The 12500-nt window shown below is 50.2% G+C and overlaps 2 protein-coding genes across 2 annotated transcripts in view; one reads left to right on the top strand and one right to left on the bottom strand.

The window, feature by feature from the left end:
- LOC135830413 (uncharacterized) overlaps positions 1-5987 on the bottom strand; it is a 12185-nt gene extending 6198 nt beyond the window's left edge. Inside the window, exons 1-5 of the mRNA XM_065342668.1 lie at positions 5585-5987; positions 3987-4144; positions 3610-3690; positions 1692-1877; positions 344-490 (exon numbers count right to left, since the gene is read on the bottom strand). Of these exons, the coding sequence (XP_065198740.1) occupies positions 344-490; positions 1692-1877; positions 3610-3690; positions 3987-4144; positions 5585-5648 (636 nt within the window). The 5' untranslated portion in view covers positions 5649-5987. The remainder of the gene's footprint in view (positions 1-343; positions 491-1691; positions 1878-3609; positions 3691-3986; positions 4145-5584) is intronic.
- A 734-nt stretch (positions 5988-6721) lies between these two features.
- LOC135830414 (uncharacterized) lies at positions 6722-11329 on the top strand. The gene is made up of 2 exons (XM_065342669.1): positions 6722-7815; positions 8676-11329. The coding sequence occupies exons 1-2, from the start codon at positions 7162-7164 to the stop codon at positions 9702-9704; spliced, it is 1683 nt and encodes a 560-aa protein (XP_065198741.1). The 5' UTR covers positions 6722-7161; the 3' UTR covers positions 9705-11329.
- Positions 11330-12500: the final 1171 nt, after the last annotated feature.

Genomic DNA, 12500 nt, shown 5'->3' with positions numbered 1-12500 from the left:
TCTCTGGTGACCGGACACATTTTCAAGCACCAAAGTGTTGGGGATCGAACGTGCATCCCTGGATCAAGCCGCGGAATCCTGTCATATCAGGACGGGTTCCACTGCGCCAAGGGTCTCCGGTCAGGGCTGGTTCCACTGTACAGGACAAGCGGAAGCAGTTTTTGATTGGTCCGGACATACCCTAGTCTTTCAAACAGTTTGTGTATGATATGGAGGGTATACACATGACCTCCTCGGCAGTAACACACACTGATGGCCAAAACGTTTGTCCGGTCATGGCCTGACCAACCGGACCGGTTCCGCTGGGCCTGTTGTAGCCCCCGAGCAATCATCACCTGCTTACCAGTATGTTGCGCGGCGGCTGCTCCGAGTCGGGCTGGGCGAGAACGGCCCGTATTGCGCCCTCTCCCAGCGACTTTGCCCGCAGCACCGCCCTGCCGTGATGAAGACGCTTGCAGTGACGAATCATGCGGCACCAGTCGCGAATTTCCTGCATCGTTCATCGAAAGCCACACAGTACGCCAGGAGAGTGTTTTTGTTCACCGGTAGAGACGGCAAGGCAGCGGCAGGTTTTATCAAAATGATATTCCTAGTATTAAAAAAAAGGACCAAGGAACTACAAGTTACGCTATAATGTCCACCAACACCACCAGTTACAAAACAATCAGCTCATGCGATAACACTGCACGACACTGACCGACGGTACTGACGTTCTACAACTAACTGGCTAACATTCCTAGTGATATTCCTATTCATAGTGATGTTTTAAACTGCTATGGGTGAGATGATTGCATTGGTAGGCCGTCAAACAAGCCACAGGGCATCACACATTGTACGACCACGGTTTTACCACTTTTCGTCCAGGATGGTCTGTCAAAAACTCAAAATCATCCAAAAGAGGAATAAAAGAGTACTAAAATACGCCTTGTTGGCCGAAAATCAGAATTTTTTTAACGGGGAACCCCCCCCCCCCCCACACACACATACACGCGCCCACACACACATACACAAAACAGCACACGTGAACCATAGCATACGCATCGATGTAGTATTCACTCATGCTCAACAAACCCTTCTTCCTAATACCCAGAGTGGATAAACAAGAGTGTGCAACTCCGCATCTCTTCTGCACAATCTGTGGCCCACAGCGGAATTTTTTGTTGACGTCGCCTTTTTCAGAAAACAAGACTTGTGGAGTACAGAGCACGCGCATTTTTCCGCAGAGCAGTGTGAGAGCACGTGCTGAGCACCGACCCTGCAATGTAAAGCCCGGCCAAGTGCACTACCAGAAAGACTCGCAGCGTTGTGCGTCGTGCGGTATGACTTATGAGTTCCAGAAAAGATGACGTCAACAAAAGGATTCCACCGTGTGCCACACACATGGTGAGTTATACACTCTTCTTTATCTTCTCTTGCTAATACTCATCAGGGGGAAAAATCTCACACCAGCTTCAATAGGGGCCATCCGGCATTATCGATAATTTTCACGAAACGAAAAAGTTTGGTTAGGACCCTTCCCCAATCCCCGCCCACCCGCCCCCTGTACGAAATATAGATTGACTTGACAGCTAGAATGCCTTGATGTCTCACATATCTATATTTTTCAAAAATGAAACTCTCCTTGACCCACCCACCCAAAAACGAAACTTCTTTTTCGTGTAAAAGATCGATAATCACGGACAGCCCCTTACCTGATCTGCCTCCTCATCAAATTGTTTGGAGACGAAGTACACGTTGCGAGATATTGTTGGTCTGTAGGATGCCTGCACTTCTCGGTAGGAGATGACAAGTACAGACGTTCCTTCGTCACAATCCAGGTCTTTACCGGCAACCGTGTGGCACTCCAGTGCATCGACCGGGAAGCGCCGTCGCAACTTCTGCAGTTACATGTACGATGATGTGCGCACACAAACACACATACACATGAATGAGCGAACACACACACACACACATGAATGAGCGAACACACACACACACACACACACACACATGAATGAGCAAACACACACACAAACACACACACACAAGTACACACATGAATGAGCGAACACACACACACGCACACACACACACACACAAACACACGCACACACAAACACACTACTATTGTAGTGTACAGCTCCCAGTGTACAGCATAAGAGCATGACGTGCCCCACACTGGCTTCTCCTCATCTTTCACCCCTTCTCGCCATGGCCGGCATTAGTCGCCCAACACCCCATCACCATTACTCTACTCTACCTTCTTCATCACTTGTAGGAGATCATTGGTCTGGCGAAAAGGCAAGAGTGCCAGTTTACTTGATGAAGGAAAATAAAACACCATACCATACCAGTACAGTGCTATCAAGAGTATGTAACCCCCCAAGAGTGTGCAACTCTGCATATGGGGTCTCCGACGGCGAAAACTCACATCACGTGTCTCAGGTACGGTTTGTACTACGTACAGCTGAGGGTAGCGTGCGCGCAATCCGAAAATCTGCCATGAATGTGCTGGCCAGTTGCATACGGTCAGTGAGTGCCTGCCAGGGAGTGCTTTATTATTACTCCGCTGCTCGCTAAAAAACGGGCTGGAAACGTACAACTGGGACACTACATCACGTGATGTGAGTTTTCTCCGTCGTCGTCTCGTCGAACCCCATAGAAAGGGCATCAGGAGTTGCACACTCTTCGTGGCTTATATACCGTATTATCTCTAATATAAGCACAGTCTCCAATAATAGCACGTCTCCAATAATAGAACACCTTGGGGCGGCATTCAAAAAATAAAGTGCTCAGTCTCCATTATAAGCACACTGTGTAAATTCATTATCTGTACCGGCGAAAAAAACCTGAAATGTGTGTGTCTGACATGAATTTGGCATGGCAACAAGCCTCTGAAATGAGGTTGAAATAATAACGGAACAGTCTCCAATAAAGGAACGTCTCCAATAATAGCACGGGGCGGAGGTACATTGAAAAAATAAAGGACCGTGCTTATATTAGAGATAATACGGTACTCTTGGTGAAACCTGTCTAAGACGACCGCTCAATGGATCTTCAAGGTGTGGTTTCTGCTTCCAGGTGGCCTCCTTATCCAGGGTTATTTAACTGGGAATAGCATCCCATGGTCCTTGTTGCAGCAGCAGTCGGGGACTGGCGATCACCTTATCCGAGTGGTCGCCCTGACAGGTTCAGTTACTGTACTATTTAGGAATAGTTCTTACATCGCGGTGTTCTTGTTCGCACGGGTCAGTCACGCATTCTAAATTCACAGCGACGGAACTTCATTCCATGCGGTCGAACAAAAGAAACTACCAAAGAGAACCCACCCGGGGAACAAACATGTAACACAGGTGTGCAGTGAGTGCACCAAGTTCCCAAGCTACATAGCAACATTCTAAATACCGTATTTTCCGGAGTATAAGCTGCATTTGGAACACTCAAATTTCACCCCAAAAGACTGAGGGTTTGGCTTATACTCCCATGATCAAATTAAGGGTGATAAATAGGGTATATGTCTGTATTTCGTGGCCAAAAATGGGGGATTCGGCTTCTACTCCAGGGCAGCTTATACTCCGGAAAATACGGTAACATAAAACCTCCATCTGCCCACAAGTCAGTGCAACTCACATCTTCATCACACTGATAGCCGGACTTCGCTTTCTTGCTGCTCCTGAAAAAGTCAAGCAGGGAAGACCGCCGTCGCTCTTGCTGCACAAAGAAGAGAGAGAGAGAGAGAGAGAGAGAGAGAGAGAGAGAGAGAGAGAGAGAGAGAGAGAGAGAGAGAGAGAGAGAGAGAGATGATAACAGATAGCAGCCAGTCGCAGCAGTACCACAGGATTCCATGGACAGCATCGAGCAGCTCACACAACCGTCCCACTGGCTGATCGCAGAAGCTGAGCTCAGCTCAACCTTCGCAATGCGATACGCTATGCGATGTGCGATTTGGACCTTCTTTGTAGCAAACGTAGAAACGTAAGAAGCGAACACCTAGAATGTTCACTCACCCCAGAGTTGGACGCGAAGTAGTACGACAAGACGGCATTGTTCAGGTCCAGCTGCAGGAAGCGGTCGGTGTAGGCGGCGCGATTGCGATGCCGCTTCCGCAGGCAGCCCTCCTTGACGTTGCCAGACTCTCCCCGGCTCTCCGACGTGCAGCTCGTATCTACAATACAATGTAGGTGTGTGTTGTTGCAGTGCATCAACAATATCATCAGCATCATGGCAAAGTAATACAGGGGTGCCACAGGGCAGTAGGGAGCGATACGACCGGGGGGGGGGGGTTCGGTAGGGTCCGGCGGATTCTGCCGGCAGAAAAATTGGCAGAATTCGGTACTTTTTCTGGTATTAGGTAAGTTTCATGCATGTTTGGTATGTGGATAAAAAAATGGAGCAGAATTCGAGGAATTGCCCGCCATAAGGTTTGTATGGTTCTGCCAATTTCACTGCCTTTCGGACAGAATCTGCCACCTTTTCGAGCAGAATCCGCCGGTCCCTATTTTTCGGCCAACAGGGCACGTTTTGCGCTCTTTTCTTGCTTTTTTGGATGAACTGGGCGGACCATGCTAGATCCTGGACGAAAGTTGATACGACCATGGTCCTGCTGGTTGTACCATGTGTGACGCCTCGGTGACAGTATTAATATGGCCCTGCACGTACTCTTATAGCACTGTGGGGCGCCGAAGAACGGAGCGTCGAAGAACGACCAGGCTAGAATTTCACCAAGCACATCATACCAATGTATACATGGTGGTTACTCAACTGTACATAGACTGCTGGATATGTACCATTGTGTCGAGTTCTTCTCCTCATTTTAGTTCATCATGCAGTGAGTGTTCAATAGTAAAAAAAAGAGAAAAAAACAGACTGCTCTACATGAAATTTCTAAAGAACGGTCTAGGCTACAAGGCTGACCCCCCCCCCCCCCCCCCCAGTTCTCCGGCACCCGACAGTGCTGTAGCAGCTATCAACGTGTAGCACCCAACGGCAAGGCGCCCCAGCCATAAAGAGGCTTTTCAGCTGCGTAGTTCCTAACACGCCGAACCTTACACCACATCACCGGCACAAGTTTGTGTTTTTCTTTGCTGCAATTGCCCACGAAAGCATCCAAGATCGACCCTTTTGTGACGAGGTTTTTGTTCGTAACGAACCATTCTTTGCTGAGCCGCATGGTAATCAAGTGCATTCACGCAGCCATGGGCTGCATGTCAGTCACGACATGTGCCGCTTGTGTGGTGTGGGTGCATTTCGGCTGCAAAGAACTAATCCTTCTGCACTGCGGTGTTCGTTATTTTCAGGAGTCGACTGTACATAATCTGTTGTGGATACACGCTGGATACTAGAATGTCCGCGATTTGGGGTTCGAATTATCAGGATTCCACCACCTTTGTAGCACATGTAATCATTATTCTTTTATGGAAAAGGTCAGCTATTGAACTGACCCCTGTACTATAGTGGGCTGTACAGGGGTCAGTTCATACTTGGTGGGTCTCAGCCAAACATCCGCATTGCATTGATCATTGGTCATGTACATGTACATTACGGCCCACACTGACAACTCCCATTACTAGACCTGACATGATTATCCACCAGACATTGACTGTACCTGGGTCAGAGGTGCTGCCTTGCAGCTGCAGCTCGTCTCGAGAATGATCCGACTTCCCACTCATACTGTATTACTATTAGTACCGTGACTAGGTAACTACCTCCAAAACGTGGCCTATCACGAACAATTGAGAATCAATTCCTGACTTGGTGCGCCGTCTTCGCGTCGCCAAATCACCACGGAGTCAACACGACATTGTCCTGTTTGCCTTGATCCATTCGAGTCTTAGGCACGACGTCACTCACGAGCGCCTGTACATTGCCTATGCCGAGCTGCGATCACCGTCGCCGTTGCGCTTTGCTCGGCAGGATGAAGCTCCAAGGGTAGAGCTCGATTGATCCCTCTACCAATCTCATGCAAGATGATCTTTTTTGAAGAACAGCAAACTGCGTTCGCGGGGCCGGGGTCTGTCTCTTTTCGAAGAAAGCAACCGCCACATCACACTCTCGAAGCCTTCGACCGTGTGTACACACTTGCATTGTGTTATTTTTTGAACCCGCCACGTGCTGGTTTTACAACTGTAGAACAGAGGGTGCCGTGCATGGCAGGGATCGGGGGATCGGGAGTTCTCAACTCTTTGGGCTAATGTATACATGGTACCAGGTTTTATACATGTAGGTAGCCATTCCATTTGCAAAACACGTCCAAAGAGGTAAGTCGGACTTTCATGCAAAGATGTTGCGCTTCAAATGATTCCTCTCCCTCATAATCACTCTCGTCGGAAGCGCTTGAGAAAGGACTGACCGAAAGCTGCTATAGCCCGTCAAGAAGTGGTTAAAACTGGTAGTAATCCATGTAAGATACAATATTAAATACAACTTCCGGCTTGTGAAGAATCCCACAAAGGAACTAAACCCCTGGCACTGGCCCTGGCCCTCGAGATCTCTCTCTAGCTCTCAAGCAAGTACTGCACTGAGTACCGGTACACGTGTAGTTGAAGTACAAGTGAAGTCTACAGACCGGCGTCGTCATCTTTCCCAAAACATGGATTGGTGTTGCGCGTGGCCGCTACTACATGTAGTGCAGTAGGCTTACGTCATGACGTCACTACGTGTCATTGTCCTGCTGCATGTCTCTCCCACGTGTAAGTGTCCCAAGCTAGCTCAAAATGTTTGAATTGATTTTGCAGATATTCAATGTTCGGGGTAGGTTGAAGCTAGCTAAATGTTTGATCAATGTTTCGCCATTCTACGAGTAAGTCGCAACGACCAACAACCGTGAAAGTCTGCGCATATCTCCGCTGTTCACCCAGTTTTGCGTTTGTACTTGGAGGTAAAGAGAGGCTGAGCTGATGTCGATACGATCCGAGGCTGCAGAAATCACGAGTGAATGCAAGGTATTTTCAGTCACTATTCTGACACCACGACGTTCCGTATTGCTGCTTTACATTGTCAGTCAACCTCACGCATGGACACGCTATCCGTGCTTGCAGCTAGTTGACCATCTCGGCCTTCAACTCTCCGCTTGAACTGCTGCGTCGATACCAGCCAGCTCCGAGCTAACCGCCCCTTATCATCACCAGTGATTTCTGTTCATTGTAGAAAAATCACTGTAGACGTACAGCAGAGTTGTCAAGCATGATGGGCACAGACAGTGTGTGTAGCAGTGGCAGTAAGCCAACGCTGTCACGTGACACTGCTGGTATGGTGATTCTCGTGCGCAGCGGACAGCACCACCGGACGGCGGAGAACCTAGAGCTGTTGCGCAATGCCGTAGGGGAGAGCGCCGCTCGACGCGACGCGCGCGTACCCGTCGAGTTCACGCTGTCCCGACGCGCGCGTGCGTTCCTGACGCTGTCCCGGCTGGCCGCCACGCTCGTGGCGCTGCACGTCTGTTGCTTTGCGTGGCTGGCGCGTGTGTGCGCGGCGCATCCCAGTGTGGAACGTGTACTGTGCAGGACTGCGTGTGGGTGTCGCGCTCTTCAACGTGCCAAGGCATGCCTGGCATACCGTACGGAGGATCAGCAGCAGCCGGCAGAGCAGAGCGTGGGTGCTGGTGGTGGTGCTGGTGATGCTGGTATCGATGGCGATGCTGGCGGTGCTGGTGCTAGTAGTGGTTGCCACGACGATGATTGCCGCCGCGGCGACCAGTGGCAGCTGCGCTGGGCTCGTCAGCCGTCGCTGCGACTTGTCTGGCTGCTGGTGGCCGACATCTTCCTAGGCATTGTCCTGATGGCTGTCCTTGTTACCTACGCCAATGTCATAGCCAGTGAGTTGGTGACAAACGCTGAAGTAAGTCTCTTTTTCTCCGTAGCCAAGAGTAGATAAACAAGAGTGTGCAACTCGCCGATGGGTAGGCCCGCAGCGGAATTTTTTGTTGACGTAATCTTTTCGACGACGCACGCGCTGCGAGTCTTTCGGAAAGTTTTCCCTCGTGCTCTTGGCCGGGCTTTACACTACAAGGTCGGTACCCAGCACGTGCTCTCACACTGCTCTGCGGCGAAATGCGCGTTTCTCTGAAAAAAGGTGACGTCAACAAAAAACTCCGCCGTGGGCAGATATCTGCAGATTGTGCAGGAGAGATCTGGAGTTGCACACTCTTGTTTATCTACTCTTGCCGTAACGCTTCTGAAGTCGTGGCCAAAGAAATCCAACCCACGCGCCAAAAGCAGCGCCAAGGCTCATGTGGCCCTCGGGTCGGTTTTGGGAACATGCATGACGTCATTGAAATGGAAACGTGGCGCTGCTTTTGACTTGCAGGTCGGATTTCTTTGGCCACAACTGTAGGTGGGAAGTCCAGGCAGGAGAGTGGCTGGTGTGTGTGTGGGGGGGGGGGGGGGGGGGGGCAAGACTGAATAAAACTGTGTCGTGTTTTCCCCGAATACACGTTGCATGGTTTTTTTTACACAAAACCCCTAAGGTCAGCCCCCCCCCCCCCCCTTCAAGATTGATCAATAGTAGGTGGTACTATGCAGGCAATGAGTCACTGAAGCTGTCTAATAGGTCTTTATCAGTGTCTTGCTCCTGGCCTTCTCTCGGTTTTGATCATGAATTTATTTTTACGTTCTAGAACTGCACTGGATAGTAAATTCTGTGTGTGTGTACGCGTGTGTATGCATGTGTGTGTGTCTCTCATGCCTCTCTGTAAACAGCTGACGGCCGTGTGGCTGCGATCGCTAATCAACTGGCTGATGGGTGTGCCTGCCGGTCTCAAACTAAACAACCAGCTCAGCGAGTTCCTGGGCAGATTTTTCCTCTACCACATCTACCTCTGGGGTATCTACGTGCGGCTGGTGGCCCCCGTACTGGCGCCGCTGCTGCGCTGCGTGGCGTCACTGGGTGTGCTCGGCGGTGCCACGCTACTGCTGTGCGCGCTCTCCGACCTGCTGTCGGCGTTTGTCTTCCACGCCTACTGCTTCTACATCTACGCCGGGCGTGTGTTTGGCGCCCAGCGCTACGTGCTCGCCGCGCTGCTGCGTCTGTTCGCCGGTCGCAAGTGGAACGTGCTGCGGCGGAGAGTCGACTCACTGGAGTCGGGCTCGACGTCGTCATCGCCGGACCAGTACCTGCTGGGAACGCTGCTGTTCACCGTCGTCCTGTGGCTGCTGCCGACCACGCTCGTGTTCTACTCGGTGTTTGCCGCCGTGCGCTTGGTCGTCCTGGCCGCGCACTGCCTCCTGGCCTGGCTCGTCCTGCTCCTTGATCACATGCCGCTGTGCGAGGTGCTGCGAAGTGTCTGCGCCGTGGCCAGGCTACAACACCTGGACTTCCGCCTGGAGACGGTGCCACCCCCAGCCGGTCCCCAGGCGGGGAATCCCCCTGATGACTCGTCGCCGTTCATAGCCCTGCGGTTGAACGTCTGCCCGCGCTCTGGAGACCGGTACTTCTCCCTGACCGCGCTTCCACAGGCGTCAGCTGCCACCACGGGTGATGGCGATGATGCGTGCGAATCCCAGGCTGCTCAGCAAGCTCTGGTGGCGTGCGGTCGACCGGCTTCGGTTGCCGAGTCGCTCGTGTGCGGCTGTCCGTACGTGGAGTGTGCTCGACCCGGCTTCATACCCAGTGTGGATGTGGTGGGTATCCTCTCCAGTCTGGCACGGGGTAGCATTCTCCATGCACCCACCGAGTCACTCTGTCACCGCACACCGTCCACAACAGCAGCGGCGAGCAACGTTACGTAACCCCTCCCCGCAAGAGTACTCAATCTGCGGACCGAACTGTTTCGTCGTTTGTGAACTCGCCAACACTCCCCGGAAGAGTATTCAAATCTCATCTCCAAGCTATGGGTGCTGTGCGCAGCGTGCTACCTTCATTGTGTCGTGAACTGATGATTAAAAAAGAAAGAAAGCTGACTGGAGCTGTGCTTCCGTATAGTTTGGACTTCAGACGCAGCGATTTCACCCGTGATGTGATAGACTCGAAGAGGGCAACGCCTGTATGTGAAGAATCATGCACAATCCTTCCGAAGTCTCCGAGAAGAGTGTAACGGGAAGATGGAAAGCGTAGCATGTTAGCTGTGTGGCAACGACCCAGCCGATTTCCGCAGTACGTGGGTACGTACATGGATATGTACTGGTGCTTCACCTTTCCATATTAGGCCTGGCCAGGCCCTGTTCCGGTTTTCTGTCATGGCGTGGCCTGAACAGTGTATGCGAACCAGTGAGTAGTAAAATGCCGGATATTTTACTACTCACTGGTGTGAACTGCCATTCTACGCAGCAATCTTGTGGCCAGATTCGTTCGGCGGCGGCCTTTTCCAACATGTTGCAGTTTTCACGTCCGCGTGCCGATTGCAGTGAATTCCAGCCGCTTATTCTCGCGGCAAGTGTGCCTAACATGAAATTTGAAATCATGCCGGACCGGACGGCCAACACGCAACATCGATCTACACGTGCAGCAAGGGCGCGCGACTACGGTATCGTGCATACTGTACGTACGGATGACGGCGCAAACATGCAACCTCCCACCACCGGCCTTGATCCTGTGGCGGTCTTCCAAGATGTACAGAATTCTAGTCGTCACGGTCACACGTTCGACAGTATCTGTGTTCATCGGTCGCTGGACGTAACCTACAGTACTCGGCATATGAGAATGCACCGAAACCGTGGACAGCGCTCCGTGCCATGCCCCCATGTTCACTTGTAGAGTTGCATACTCCCCAGGCCCGGGACTGGTCATTAATTCGTGCAATGAGTGCGCTGACCGAGGGCAGTTGCTCTTGTGCGGGGGAGAGTCAGACTCAGGATAGGACCGTCCTCTACGTGTACAAATTGCTGAAATATAAGAACGCCCCAGGCTAACCTCTTGGACACAACGTTCTTGGATGCTCAACCATGTTTGTTTCGTTTTCGGATTCAGCAATCGTGAGACTCTCTCTCTCTCTCTCTCTCTCTCTCTCTCTCTCTCTCTCTCTCTTATAGTTTATGAGTTTATGTCTTTCCCTGCAATACTCTGTCACCGTGTCTAATCACTGACGACTAGTGGCGTGGGCTTGGCTGGACTGCAGTGTATAGTAGTTGATTGGACATGACTCAACCACTGTACATTCTGTTCTTGCAGATTCCACAGCTGCAGTGCTATTATAATGCTGAAGCCTGCTTTTAAAAGTTTTTACTTTTTCTTCTTTTTTTTTCTTCCCTAGTTTGAGGGAAAGAGACAAACGGGAAAAGTCTGAAGAAAAAATTGACCGTCACCACCAGGACTCGAACCAGGGACCCTCGCTTGTAGCTAGCGATGCTCTAACTTTTTTTCTTTTTTCATCACGTTTTCTAACTTTTCGTTCTTGCAGACTGTTCCCCGCCTATAATAGCTGTGGGCATGTTGTATACCCAAAGCTGCTTCAGGAGATCAGGCATCTTGGCCTTGGTGTACATACTATACTAATACCGTTGTTCACGTGTTGTACTTCTCATGCCTGCATCATTTAGCACAGCCATACTCGTACTACCGTCAGACCTCGCATAACCGCACACGTCCGTTTCCCACAAAAATACAGGCGAGGGAACCGGATAATCGAACACACATACTAGAACCAAGAGTACATAACCCCCCCCAAGAGTGTGCAACTCCTGATACCCTTTGTACAAAGGTATCAGAGACGTGAGTTTTCGCCGGCGGAGACCCCATAATGCAGAGTTACTAGTACTGTATGTATGCATGGCATACTGTAATGTCACGTATAAAAGCATGACTCGAATAGAAGCCGACTTTTCGGAGCGCGTCATGACACAGAAGCACGATTTGAATAGAAGCATGACTCGAATAGAAGCCGACTTTTCGAAGCGCGTCATGACCATGATGACACAGAAGCACGATTTGAATAGAAGCATGCGTGTATTACCAAGAGTACATAAGTATTATGAACTTGCACTGTACATACGTGACAATGTGCACTGCACAGTGTAGACTAGAGATGTTGACGTAGAAGCATGTTTCGAATAGAAGCATAACTTTTACTTTAAGGTGGCTCACGCCTATTTCAAAAAAAATAACGATTGCTCTGAAAATTTGGTGGGCGGTTGCTCTTAGGTAGTGTATGCAAATGGCGAGTTAAAAAAATGGGGTCTCAATGCTAACTTTTGAGATAAAGGCGATGACAATTTCACTAAATTGTCAAATTTGTACAGGATTTGTGATGTATAGCGGACGGGTATTTCATCAAGAACCTGATTTACAATCTTCCTCATTTTTTGGTTATTGAATGGACTAACTGTGTACATGCCAATGAGAAAATAAAAAACATATGCTTCAATGCTCAATTTCGCCATATAGGCGCAGAATGCCTTTTTGATAAGTTTGCTTTGCTACATGTACATGCACACCTACATATCCCATGTACATCATGTACATGTCCATATACATCTACTCTTCTCTACTAGCCCACCCAACCCTGCAATACACATTTACACCAGTGTACACACACATACCACACACAAACACACACACACACACACGCATACATGCAAACACACACACGC

Source organism: Sycon ciliatum, unplaced genomic scaffold, assembly GCF_964019385.1.
Source record: "Sycon ciliatum unplaced genomic scaffold, ocSycCili1.1 SCAFFOLD_292, whole genome shotgun sequence".
In the NCBI taxonomy this organism is placed as follows: Eukaryota; Metazoa; Porifera; class Calcarea; order Leucosolenida; family Sycettidae; genus Sycon; species Sycon ciliatum.
This window is presented reverse-complemented; position numbering and strand designations above follow the sequence as displayed.

Bases quoted from the DNA above. Each gene is read 5' to 3' on its own strand.
- LOC135830414 (XM_065342669.1), top strand. From the start codon at position 7,162: ATGATGGGCACAGACAGTGTGTGTAGCAGTGGCAGTAAGCCAACGCTG. The intron at 7,816-8,675 runs GTAAGTCTCTTT...CTCTGTAAACAG, and splicing joins AGTTGGTGACAAACGCTGAA to CTGACGGCCGTGTGGCTGCG.